The sequence below is a fragment of the Apis mellifera genome, linkage group LG16 (assembly GCF_003254395.2).
Source record: "Apis mellifera strain DH4 linkage group LG16, Amel_HAv3.1, whole genome shotgun sequence".
Taxonomy (NCBI): domain Eukaryota; kingdom Metazoa; phylum Arthropoda; class Insecta; order Hymenoptera; family Apidae; genus Apis; species Apis mellifera.
Genome location: NC_037653.1, coordinates 7,177,690 through 7,192,223, shown reverse-complemented (window position 1 = coordinate 7,192,223; position 14,534 = coordinate 7,177,690). Strand labels below are relative to the sequence as shown.

General features: G+C 28.0%; 2 protein-coding genes across 2 annotated transcripts; both read left to right on the top strand.

Moving 5' to 3' along the window:
* Nucleotides 1-4,325: 4,325 nt before the first annotated feature.
* On the top strand, nucleotides 4,326-9,074 carry LOC102654520 (putative uncharacterized protein DDB_G0282133). Its single transcript, XM_016917117.2, has 3 exons — nucleotides 4,326-4,409; nucleotides 4,641-5,693; nucleotides 5,761-9,074. Exons 1-3 carry the CDS (start codon nucleotides 4,403-4,405, stop codon nucleotides 8,502-8,504), a joined length of 3,804 nt encoding a protein of 1,267 aa, XP_016772606.2. The 5' UTR covers nucleotides 4,326-4,402; the 3' UTR covers nucleotides 8,505-9,074.
* Nucleotides 9,075-9,385: 311 nt separating this feature from the next.
* LOC725756 (beta-galactosidase) lies at nucleotides 9,386-14,533 on the top strand. Its single transcript, XM_001121565.5, has 10 exons — nucleotides 9,386-9,457; nucleotides 9,943-10,115; nucleotides 10,615-10,765; nucleotides 10,958-11,021; nucleotides 11,123-11,217; nucleotides 11,541-11,768; nucleotides 12,183-12,354; nucleotides 13,135-13,256; nucleotides 13,388-13,795; nucleotides 13,970-14,533. The coding sequence occupies exons 1-10, from the start codon at nucleotides 9,386-9,388 to the stop codon at nucleotides 14,417-14,419; spliced, it is 1,935 nt and encodes a 644-aa protein (XP_001121565.2). The 3' UTR covers nucleotides 14,420-14,533.
* Nucleotide 14,534: the final 1 nt, after the last annotated feature.

Genomic DNA, 14,534 nt, shown 5'->3' with positions numbered 1-14,534 from the left:
CGAGGCCTAACTTTAACGTCGGTTCTCGTCGATTCCGTTCCCCCTCACGTTTCTCAACCATTTCTGGCTAGGCAAGGGAGAAGATGGGATGTGCTGCAGGTAACCACGGTCATTGCGACCAACCTGTTACACGTTTTTCATTTAAAATCGCTTACCGAGGTCTAAGAATAGATATATTTATATTTCCGATTCGAAAGAACAATGAAATATCGTCATAAAAAAATTATTTTCAACGAAACAAGAAGTGAACGTATATCTGTTAATTATAATTTAAAGAAACGAAAATATATATTTTCGTTCAAATATATCGAAATATATATGAAATAAGTTTTACCATAAAATGATTAAATAAAAAGATGAATTAAAATTAGATGTAAGATATCTTCAATGGAAAATTCAAAAAGTCAAAATTAATTTATCGATAAAATTTCTTTGAAAATAAAACCAATCTAACGTGTTTTCAATCTAATATCTCTCATATATAGCGTATATAATCTATAGAACCAATGAAATGTCAATCTATGCAAGCAAATACATGATATATACTATATATCTATATGTATCTATATATATATACATTTGCATTACAAAAAAAATGGAAACATGGAAAGATTCGATCCTTCTGAATGATTGACTATTTCGATTGTTAAAAATCTATTTTTGCGATTAAATAATTTCAATTTATTGTTGACAATATCGTGAAATTGCAGTCTATAGTCTTAGAATGAATAATTGCTTGTCGTAATTGTATGTATACATCGTGTTAAAATATTGATCAATATTGATATTCTTCGATCAATGATAAGATTCTATAATCTAAAAATTTAATGTTCTATAATTTTCTTCAATATCTTTAATATATTTTATTCTTGGTCGATTGTAATTTTCAAATTTTCTTTTTATTGTTTCGGAATAGGTTGGCAGATTAATTTATATCTTTCTTTTGTATTTGTTTTTTTGTTTTTTTTTTTTTTGTTTCATTGTACGGTATTTAACACCGATTGAATAGATAAGAGATTAAGAAGATTTTATATGATAATTTTTTGGTTAACAATCATTATACAATATAAAATTATAATATATAAAATTTTATTTTAACAATAACACATTAATGGAAAAAAAATTGAAATTGATAATATTAATAATCGCGAAATGTAGGAATAAATGATGATCCACTTTCTTAAATGATTTTTTAATGCTTTAATTATTTTTATATATTCGAATTACAAATCAATTAAGTAATAAGTGTTGAAAATGTTTATAAGTTATAAATAAATTATTAAATTAGTATTTTCTTTTTCTTTTTTTCTTCAATTTTCAATCAAATTTTTCTAATAATTTATATTCTAAAGCGGAAATATTTTCGAAAAATCTACTTTTGAATATGTCCATATATCTATTTTTAAACTTCAAAATAAAGGAAAGATAACGTTTTTAATTATTTAATTCGTTGTCGCATTCGTTGTGTCATTTTTTTTTCGAATATGAATGGAAGATAAGATAAGAAAAACGAGAGATATGTAAAATATATCTCTTGCCTAAATTAAAAAGTAATTTAGTGAGAAAAAGTAATAAAATAAAATTAATATTTTTCATATTAAATATAAAAGTGTTTTTCTTAATCCATATTCTAGTTTTGGTAATAAATTAAAAATTAAGCAGAGTATTTTTTCAAATAAAAATAATGTCTATATAAAATGAAAAAAGAATAAAATTAGTTATATTAACTTATATTAAATATCTACATTTGAAAGTATTAAAATTGTAACGTATGATTGTCCCCTTCCAAGAATAGAAACTCATAGCGTTAAATTAATCGTAACAAAAGTTTAATGACCCGCAAAGTTGAAAAATTCGCCTTAAGTAGGATGCGAGTTAATGTAATAACTCTCGAATTGCCACTGTTTAAATGTCCTCGTAATCACCATCAAATTGTTTAGTGCAAATTGACAGACACTGTCCGTTCCTCTAACGTTTGTTAGAAAATAGAAAAAATACAGCGACCCTATTTTATTTTTTTAAAATAGTACGTTGAATTTTATACATTACTGTTATAATTTTCTTGTAATAATCCAGCGATATACATTGAATGTAATAACGAAAGATTATATCAAAGATTATATATTTTTACTATCTTTATTAAATGTATTTTTATTCTTTCGTAATAATAATAATAAATCGTAGTGCATCAAAATATGAAATTATCTCGTTCCGGAAACGAGGATGAAAGAAGAGATTAAGATTAGTAAAGTATATTATCTATAATAAAGTCTATAAAATCCTGTTTCTCTCGTAAATCATTTTTAATTAAGATATTTAACGATTGTTAAAATATGGTATGTATGTGGTATGTATGTGAAAATTTATTCATCGCTAAAAGAAAATAAATTGAAATCGATCAATGATATCAACGATATTTTTTTTAAGTTTATAAATTCATAATTTTTTTAAGTTTATATTTATCATAATTTCGAAAAGTTGAGTATAAATTGGTAACAAATATCGATATCTTTATTTCTTAACATATCATTATTTCTTAACAAATTTTCTTAAATATATCCTTAACAATTTGAGATGAACTTTTTCATTTTGTAATGTTCATATTGATTCATTTTGATTAATCTTTATTCAGAAACATTTCAAGTCCTCCATTTAATAATCTTGTTAACCCAATTTAATAACTTAACAAGTGTCTACTAAAAGAAATATGAAGATACGAGAAGATACGAGAAGATCCAAGATGAAGAAAGAATTCGCAAAGATATTGTGTTCATCTTACGCTATTAAAAAATAAATAAATAAATAAAATTACGGAAATAAATTCAAGCGGTTCGTTTAATTCTGTTCGTAAGTGCGTAACGATTGTTTGCATTTCGACGCATGTTTTCGCATCTTGAAACATATCAAGAAAGACTTAACGTATCTACCTATGTAAATACTTGCATGTATATATCTGATAGATAAGTAGTAACTAAAATGAAACGATATGTGCGTAAAATCTGAATGATCGTTCATTGAAATTTTCCTTTTGAAAAGGATTTCTCATTTATATAGAAAAAGTTACTAGTTGATTTAACTTTACCGCAATAATATATAATTTTCCCCTTCAATGATTATACTTTTACAATTATCAGCATTTACAACAACGTAAATTAAACTTATAAATACATAAAAATACAATTGATATAAAATTAATGAGATTTGTGAAAATGTCATGACATAAAAAATTAAACTAGAAAACTTGTTTAGTCATTATTTTTATTAAATTCATGTATAATATCGTAAAACTTTATATCACGATTATAGTTAAACGGAAATCTCTTATTCAAAGATTATTAATTTTATTTTTATTTTTAATCTTTGGGTTTCTTCGTTCGTAAGTTCGTTTAGAAATTGATTCTCGAACTTGCATACAAAAGCGAACGTGATACGTATCGTACTTATGTTAGATACTTAAATGCTTAGACATGAATCGAAAATGAAAGTGTCGAAATACAAGAATACAAGGCACGGTTCCACTAGCCCACTTTTATCGACCCCAATTTCTCTCATCTACATCTAGTGTCCACGACCGACTCGAGCGTTTAGTTTTCACTTTCGCTATCGGATGCCGTTGTCTTCAGCTGATCTAATAGAGATTTCTATTAACCCAACTTATAAATCTCCGATGAGTCTCTCTCTCTCTCTCTCTCTCTCTCTCTCTCTCTCTCTCTCTCTCTCTCTCTCTCTCTCTCTGTTCTCAAGGAAAGTAAAATATCCTGAATCAAAATGATTTTTATCTTTCACATATTTTATACATTTCATAGCTTCATTTTTATGACAGTTTTCGATTTCTATCATTTTCAATAATTTTTCGAATCATAATAAGAATAATATTACATTAAATACAAGATTAATATAAAAAAATAAGATTAATATAAAATTATGAAAAAAATAGTTTTACAATAATCGAGATAAAGCATGTACTATATACATTTTACATTATAGATAGAGTTTTTCTTAAAAATTCATTAATTTTATTTTTGAAATAAAAATATTTATTGATAATAATTATAATTATTTATCATTATTTATAAGTGATATTTCCCTTAAATATTATCGGCATAAAAAATGTTGGTGCTAATTCTTATATCAGATTCCATCATTGACCTGATGTGTATTATCTATCTGAAAAAGATTTTGAACAATTTTTTTTTAATGCGTAACAATTGTTTACAATTCGTCATATTCGGAGTATTACATGAGAAATGAGATGAATCATTGTAATAATAGCCATAAATTTTATGCGATAAGGGAAAATTATCTGAAAGCAACGATATAAAAGGACCTCGAAAAATTTAACCGAACAATAAAAAGTAAGAACAAGTGTCGTCGAAGATTTGTGTGTAAAAGTTTGGAGAAAATGAAAGGTAATTTAATAAGAAATTAAGTATATGTACCTAATGTTTTAAATAAATGAAAAGTATAAATATTTTAAATTAACGAATTAAATTTAAATTCTAAAATGAAAAAATAAAATCCCAAATAAAAAAAATCTTTCATTTGCTAAAAAATATTAATCTTGTGTTGTTTATTATGATATATTTATATGTTTTATATATATATTATTCGATTTATTGATTCATCGATTAATTAAACAGGTATCATTACCATTTTGCTCATCTTCTCCATTGACGCTTATACGCATGGCGCTCCTTTCGATGAATCGGCGGAATGGGTGTCCGCGATTGGAAAACTCGGAAGAGAACAAAATTCGAAGGAGAGGAATCCATTCGTTTGGATGCAGAATTCTGAGCGGAAAAGAAATGGATCGAACGTGGAATATCTACAATGGTTCGTGAAAAATTGGAAAGATAACGGCGAGAAGAATAGAAAGAAAGATAGGGAGAAAGTTTCTTTAAACTTATCACGGTTAAAAAACAAGTCTGATTCTTTCGATATCAGTTCCGATTCCGAACAAACAAAATTGAGAATTTTATCTGGTCAGAAGAAATGGAATTCCGTGGGGAAAAATTCGAATGAAGAGCAAGAAGAGAAAGAAGAAGAGGAAGAATCTATAGAGAAAATGTCTGACGAGTTAAGTATTCGTAAAAAAAGATATTCCGGCGAAAAAGATTCTCGTGAAAGAAATTCTGATAAAAATGATCATCGTGAAAATAATAATTTTTCCGAATCTTGGAATATGACGGATGAAACTGATTCGAGTTCGTTTGAAAGATCAAATAAATATTTTGATTCGAGAAAAAAAAAAAGGAAACGCGATTCAGAGGAATACGATAGTCGCAAAAGTTCGAGTTCTGGTTCCAGTTCGTGGGAGTTTGATAGCGATGAGGAAAAATTCAATGATTATTTAAAAGATTTGTTAAAGGAAAACCAACATTATGAGGAAATAACCGAAATGTTGAAAAATTACAAAACAAATGTTTATTACGAGAGATTGTACGAATGGAATAAAGTCAAGTATCTGGAATGGAGGAAAAATATAAAATTGAAGAATAAAATATTGGACGAAAAGGAAAATTTAAGTATGGAGATATTAAGGAAAATTTGTAATGTATCAACCAACATTAAACGTAAAGAACAAGAAAATCGATTAAAAGACTGCGTAGGATCTTACATATCTACGAAGGATAAATTTAAATTTACAACGGATTTATCATTGGTCCATTTTCAAGATACGAATATTAAAACAGGTAAGATGTTTATTAGATTTTGTTTCATATCTCCACAAATATAATCGATCGTTTGATTTTTCGATAGATGGTGAAAAATCGCATCCTAACAGAAGTTCCGATAATGGACATATACATATCGAAGGAATGAAAAATTCTTCGACAAACGAAGAAAAATCTTTCGATAATGGAAACAGAGGTGCAACTATTGACGATGAACAAAAAGAAAAAAAAGAACAACAACAAGAAACAAAGTCTAGTTCGCGAAAAGATGAGATAGATAATGATGAGAAGCCAACTGATCGAAATCTTGATAATTTAACACAATTAATATGGTCTTCACGGATTGGGACAGAAGAAAGAACAGTAACAACGAAAGATGAAAACTTGACAAATTTTGAGAACGATACGAATAGATCGGAAGAATCAAATGTAATTTGGAGTACAATTCCTCATAAATATTTACAAACTGAATCTTCTGAAGCATCGAAAAATCGATCGACGATTTTCGAAGAATCGAATTCGAATGTTAGAGATAATGATCGAAACAACGATTTGAATAAGAATACAATACCGAGCAATAATGGAAATGAATATATACGACAATTCGACAATACCGAATCAAATGGATCAGAGGATTTAAATATTAATGAATCCACAGTGATTTCAGCAAATCAACAAACAATTTCCCGATCAACTTCACGAATCGAAGCTTCTACGATATGGGCGAAAGATGGATTAACTACAATATCGAGTATCAAATTCGAAACAATTGATAATAACGATAATTTTACTACATCTAGCGACATTAACTTTACAATTGCAACAAGCAACGATATAAATAATAATGAATCGTTCAATAGCTATAATAACGTACAGCCAAATACTAGTTCCGATAAGTCTAACGAATTAAGAAATAAAGAAACGATAGAAGCATCGAGTAGGATACCAGATACATCATCGTTATCGTCTGTATATCAAATAGAAAATTCTCAAGTAGCAACTTCAATGATATCTACAGATACGAATAACGAGCAAACAGCAACTTCTACTTCGCAAACCATAAATTCTAGCGATTTTAGAGATAAAGATCAGATGATGGAAACGTGGAATCAAAAATCGGGAACAAATTATGTCGATAATGTTTCGATTACAGCGAATATTAATATTGAAATCAATACTGTTCGGACTGAAAATGAAACGAATACTCTTGATTCGAGTGTAGCAAATACTCAAACAGCTTCAAATTCGACGGTAGAAAAAGTACTATCGATTGAAACCTTAAGTCCCGAATCAGAAATAATATTTATCGATATATCGAGTAATAATGAAAAAGCTGATACGGATAAAGTAAGCGGTATTTTGGAAAATAAATCAACTACCGATGCTAATGGATGGACAAATCCAGGTAACAGCGAATCATCGACTGCAAGAGAAAACGAAGAAACGACGATAAATTATCAAATTGATGATTCGATTGTGACAAGAAAAAAAGAAGAAGCTGAAGTGTCAAACGATTGGCAAACGATTTTTCGTGGCAATAACAGCAACGAACAGAATGTTAGCGTAATTACAATCGAATCGAATAAAACTTTGATACAAGATGATAATTTAATTATTACCGATATTAATGAACAAACAGATTCAATTGTTGAAACGATAAGTGATAATGAATCTACTACGAAAGATGCACAAATAATATTATCTTTCTCCCAAACTGAAAAGTTTGATATATTCAAAACGGAACGATCGATCGATGATCAATCTAAAACTACCGATTTTCTCAACGTCACGAATAATGGAAACAATGAAACTGATGAGAATTCTACCAGTATTGACGAATCAACGATCGAAAAAGAAGAAATAACGACACTTTCTTCGGAAAATTTTATTGCTACCGAAATAACGATGACTCAAACAATATCTTCGCAATTACCAGAAATAATTATCGGAACTGGTGACGATATATTTGAAAATAGAACTGAAAATGAGAATATTGATAAAATTACAACTTTGGAAAATTTACAAACAACATCGTTTTCTATGCAAACTGAAAAATCTAATACAGGTGAAACGAAAGGAAGATTATCTATCCAAACGGGAACAGATTCAACCGCTTTCACAAATGAAATAGAGGAAATAGAAGCATTTTCTTCGAATAGTAAAAATTTTAGCGTTACGGAAGCAGAATTGACAACTGTAAAATTATCTTCAAAGTTAGAAAATGAATTCGTAACTTTAGAAAATATAGAAACAACATCGTCTTTTCTTCAGACGCTTTCGAATAGATCTGAAGCAAACGAACCGATCGAAGCATCGAGTACTCGGACTGAAATGATTCTTGTTGATAACAGCACTATTGTATCGATTAATGTAAACGATAGAACAAACAAAGCGAATAATAATTTGAAAGATAATGAAAAATCAACTAGTAGTGTTGATAAAACAGATTCAAATAAATTTACAACTTTGAAAGATATCGAATCTGATTATTCGTCCAATGAATATGATAATACTACAGAAGCGAAAGCTCAAACTGTAAAACTAGAAATAATCGTTTCTGATATCAATGGCACTAAAATGGATAATTTCATAATCATTGATAGTAGCAATATTTTGGATCTTTTCAATGTACCAACTGGCAACGTGAAAATAAATTCCAATGTTAAAGAGCCAAATACACCAATAACGGATACTCAAATATATAATACAGTGATTTCAAAAGCAGTTACATCAGCTGAATTAATTATAAATTCAAATCCCGAACCTCTTGTAAATGAAATGCCTATTAAGCGAGGAAAATTATCGGTAAAGAAAGTCGATATTAATTAAAATTATAAACTAATATATTACGTTACATTATGATATGTAAATTGTATTTTAATTACTTTTAATGCTTTTTCGCAATGATAAATATCTATATATACAGTAATTATACAAAAGTATTGTTAATTTTACGACTAAAACTATTTTATTATTATTAAGAATAATAATGGAGGATAAATAATTAAAACAATTAAAATTAATGTATCTTTCTTGTCGCGTAACATAAATGTTATTATCGGTTTAAATTACTTTGTTGCTATATTGTTTCGTGAAAAAAAAATGTATGATTATTAAAATAATACAATAAACAAAGCAAGATAGAGAGATATTGGTATTATCACGAAGCTAGTTGTTGTGATGATCGTAACGGATCGGTGGCGTAACGAGTGTACATTGTTCACCAACGCTGATCCGGTGGGTAAGATTCGTGACGGCATGGCAGTCATCCTGAAGCGATCGGTCGGTACAGTGTCCGTGACACGTTCTATATCGGTCAGTGATATCTCGACCTGTCCTCGAGCGGGTCAAAGTGCGCATTTACGACTCTCGAATAAAGGCAACCAGTCGTGTCGACAATCTGGAACGACAAACCACTCTTGCTCCTTCACTTCATTCGATTCAATACGTCCGAACTCGATAATAATCGAATAAGTAGTTATTCGCATGCCTGTCGTATCGAGTAAAAGGCACACGTCCGAAATGCCGCTATTTGAAATCCAATAAAATAATCGATCGATTCTTGCTCGCTCGGTGAATCTTTAACGAGATCTCGTTTTTTGATTTATTTGAACGAATGCTATCGATTTCATTAGTTAAAAGTGTGTTAAAATCCGATTGAAATACAGGTAAGCAGATGGTAGATTACAAGATCAGTTTTGGTTAACGAAATGTGGCCAGTTTTGTTGACCTTGGCAGTGACGACTACTCTGGGAGAAGTGGTGAATGTTCATGTGAACAATGTGAGTAACGTTTCTTTATGGAAAATGTATCGGTTCGATATAGAATATAATTGATAGATTTTATTAATTGATATTATTTTGTGAAAAAATTCGAAAAAAATATTTTTTTTATATATTTCTTCTCTTATATATATTTGAAATTATGATTACCTTTTTAAAAAGAATTTTTAAAATGAAATTTAAACTTTTCATATTTAATCTTAATAATAAATAAGAATTATTAATAATCGAAACTGAATAATATAATAATGTAATAATGTATTTTTGATATCAGCTTTTTCGGTACATTTCTTATTTGTCATCTGATATCGATCAAGTTACATTTAAAATATTTTATTGAAATAAAATTTAACGAATATATACGTATGTATAACATATATATATATTAAAATTAGCATAATAATCTTTCTTAGAAAAGATTTTAAAGAAAGTCAAATTTTCATTCGATTAATCGATCGAATTTATTACAAAATTTGCAATTTCAGGATACACAATGGAAACTTGGATTCGAAGTCGATTATGAGAACGATCGTTTTCTATTGGATGGAAAACCTTTTCGATACGTTTCCGGTAGTTTTCACTATTTTCGAACTCCTAGACAATATTGGAGAGATCGTTTAAAAAAAATTAGAGCAGCTGGATTAAATGCCGTTTCAACGTAAGTTATTTTTCTCACGTTTTCAACAAAAACTTTCAACGATTCAACGATTCGTTTCATTATTTCGCGTTTTTGAAAATGACGAGAACCATATGATAAATCATGTGTTATATATTTCTTTTTAAAAATTGCTATTTGCTCTCTCTCTCTCTCTCTCTCTCATATATAAAATAATATATATATATATATATACATATATACATGTGTAATTATTTAACTTATATTTAATATATCTTGATATATCTCGCATCAAAAAAATTATCTTTTTAATTGATTTTCTTCGAGATCTATCAATCTCTTGTCCTTCTTCAACGAAACAATATTGTCGATAATATATTTATGTAACTTTTTATAAAATTTAATAGATTTTCGCACAAGAACCTTTGGATTTACACGTTGCTTCTTTTTTTGAACTCGAATATCATATCGGATGAAAAGAATTGGACTCAAATATCACGTTTCTCTTATCTTCGTTCAGCTTTCATAATTTTGTCTACAGTTACGTGGAATGGAGTCTTCATCAACCGAGTGAAAATGAATGGTATTGGACGGGTAATGCGGATTTAGTAGAATTTTTAAATATTGCTCAAGAAGAAGATTTGTTTGTTCTTTTAAGACCAGGTCCTTATATTTGCGCGGAGCGAGATTTTGCAAGTATTTCATTGAAATTATATCTTACTTAATTAAGAATTAGATCAAGAATTTGTATACGATATAATTTGAATATACATATTATTATATATTTATAATTTTAAAAAATAATTTTTATCAACGATGTATAGATTTTTAAAAATAATTTCTTCCTATTATTCTTATGGTATTTATGGTACATATTCATTTAGGGTGGTCTTCCTTACTGGTTATTGACACGAGTACCAGATATAAATTTACGTACAAACGATCCACGTAAGAATTTTTAATTCTAATTTTTTTTATTCCAATTCCAATAAATATTTACTCCCTTGAGTATTTATTTTTACCATCGTAATGTTTCTTTCGTTTTCTAGGATACATGAAATATGTGGAAATATATTTAAACGAAGTATTTAAAAGAGTCATTCCCTATCTCAGAGGAAATGGAGGACCTATAATAATGGTTCAGGTAATTAATAATGAATAAACGGAATATCTTTCTTTTTTTTTTTTTTTTTATTTCTAATATCGATAACATTTTCACAATTATCTATCTAAAAAAAAGAAAAATGTATTTATTTCTCTTTTTTTTTTAAATTTAATTTCATTTATATTTAACGATATTAGAAAATTAAAATACTTTGCGAAATAAAATATATTCACATTGGAAAAAATATATTGTTATATATTTAAAATCGATCAACTGCAAATTTAACGAGAATTTATGAGAATGAAATACTATAAATTGTTTGTTAATATTATGCTAATAATCGAATTTCGATAATATTTCAGGTGGAAAATGAATACGGAAGTTACTCGTGCGATAAAGAATATTTACATCGTTTGAGAGATATAATGAAACGGAAAATTGGTACAAAGGCGCTTTTATATACGACAGATGGATCAAATATGAATATGCTGAATTGTGGCTCTATATCAGATGTTTATACAACTATCGATTTTGGGACTAACGCGAACGTGACGAAAAATTTCGAAATAATGCGTCTGTATCAACCGCGAGTAAGTAATTGTACGATCGATAATTGAAACAATTTTTAATTTGAAAAATTAGAAACGTATCTGTATGTTTCTAACAAAACTTATAAATTACAAATATAATGTAAAATTGTTATATATATATATATATATATATATCATATCAAGATGAAAATATTCTTCTTCAAGTTTACATTGTTTATTATTAAAGAATATCAAGTTGCTGCATCATGTAAGATCGTAAAGATCGTAAGAAAATCTTACACACATATATTCGAAATATGGGATAAAATTATTGTGTGTCGCATATTTTAAATAAAATAACAAATAACAATATTGAAAAATATTGCCAAAAAGACAAGAGAATAAAAAATATAATTATAACGATTATTAAAATGATTTAAAATGATTAATTTTATTTTTTTTTTTTTTTTTTAGGGCCCATTAGTAAATTCAGAATTTTATCCTGGATGGTTGACACATTGGCAAGAACCATTTCAAAGAGTAAATGTTACAATAGTTGCAAAAACTTTAAATGAAATGCTGTCTTTAGGTGCTTCTGTTAATATTTATATGTTTTACGGTGGAACGAATTTTGGTTACACAGCTGGTTAGTAAAAATCTTCCCTAAGATTTTATTTTAAATTCTTATTTGCAAAATTTTGTTTAAAAATATAATAACACGTAAAAAAATTTAATTTATTTTATTATCGAAATTTCATTATCAAAATATCCAATCAAAATATTGAAAAGATATTAATAAGAAGATTAAATATTAATAAGAAGTTGGACAAACAATGATTAAAAATTTCTTTTATGAATTATAAAAAATATTGAATATCGTTGATAATACATATGCTATATTTTATTTGTGCAATTTATAATGTTCGCCTTTTTAGAAATCATTCGTATCTCAAAATTATTATCTCAAAATCATATAATTCATTACATATATTCATTCATGTCATATTCAATCATATATTCAATCATATATTCAATCATTATATGAATAATGATGATGAATAATGATAATAATGAAATAAAGAATGTTTTGCAAAATATGTATAATACGCGATGTAATACTATTCGTGAAAAGATACTTAAATCTAAAAATATAAAATTATAATTTAAACAAATATGTATAAATTTCAAATATAATATATAAATATAATTTCCGACTGCTTTGTAATAGTTTTTATAATCTTTGTAATAATGATTTTATGAATTAAGATTAAGATTAAATAAATTGATTTTAGATTCTAGATTACGTTATACGATATTGTTATAATCGCAATGATACAAATACTACATTTTACAAGACATTCTATGCTATTATCCATGTATATAATGTATTGATTTAACGTTAAGTATCAAACGTATGATTTTATAGGGGCTAATGGTGGCGAAAATGCATATAATCCACAACTAACTTCCTATGATTATGACGCTCCGTTAACCGAAGCTGGTGATCCAACATCAAAATATTTTGAGATTCGGAATGTCGTATCTAAGGTATGTTTTTTAGTCTCTAATTGTATTTTGTTCTTAAAAAATTATTACATATAATATATACTTATTATATACTCATACATTCACACACACATACACGCACACGCACGCACGCACATATATATTTATTATAGTATTTGCCACTGCCAAACGTGTCACTTCCAACAGTGTCTCCGAAAGGAGATTACGGTTCGATTCTATTGTCGCCAATCCTGAAACTATTCGAACCTCAAGGTCGACAATTATTCGGAACAATTATCGTCCAAGGATCACATCCACTAACGTTTGAAGCGTTGGGATTATCTCATTGGTTGGTATTGTACGAGACTAACATAATACATAGCCCTAAGGATCCTGCAATTCTGCACGCAAAAGTTCGAGATAGAGCATTAGTCTATGTAGATGATCACTTGGTTGGAACTTTAAGTCGTACCAGTAACATCTATCATTTAAGTATAGAGGAGCCTTATGGACAAAAACTGAAATTATTAATCGAAAATCAAGGAAGATTAAATTATGGAAATGGACTTCGCGATTTTAAGGTCTCTATCTCTTTTTTTTTTTAATAAGTAAAAACAAACAGTAAAAATAAACAGTATAAATTATAAGCTCATACCGTTCAATATGTATCTAATGGAAATTAAGATAGAAAAAAATGAAAGATAAAATAACGTATATTTCTTCATTTATTGAATTTTTTTTTTTTCATTTACTAGGGAGTTACAAATGTATCTCTAAACAATATTCCCCTTGGACCTTGGAGAATGACTGGATTTTTGCTGGACAGCGTCAACCCGCTTATCAACGTCAATTCCAACATATCCGTAAGCGGAACTCTTCACGATGGTCCAGTCATACTTCGAGGAACTTTCTCGATCTCTGATCAACCGATGGACACGTATTTAAACACTGATGGTTGGGGCAAAGGAGTTGCTTTTGTGAATGGACATAATTTAGGTCGATACTGGCCATTGGTTGGCCCTCAAATAACTCTTTATATTCCTGCATCTTTTTTAAGAATAGGCGAAAATGAGATAGTGTTAGTCGAATTGGAATACGTACCAAGCAGCGAGAAAATTAAATTGCAAAAGGAACCGATACTCGACTTCGGTGCTCAATATTCAAATAACGGAGATAATTCGAACGATATACGTGTTTTGGTTTGATCGGTTTTTAATCTTTTTTCTTTTTCTTTAAAATATTATTCAAACTATCTATATTATTGTTTAATGAGAAACTATGCGAACATAAATAAATAGATAAAAAATATCATAACATTTT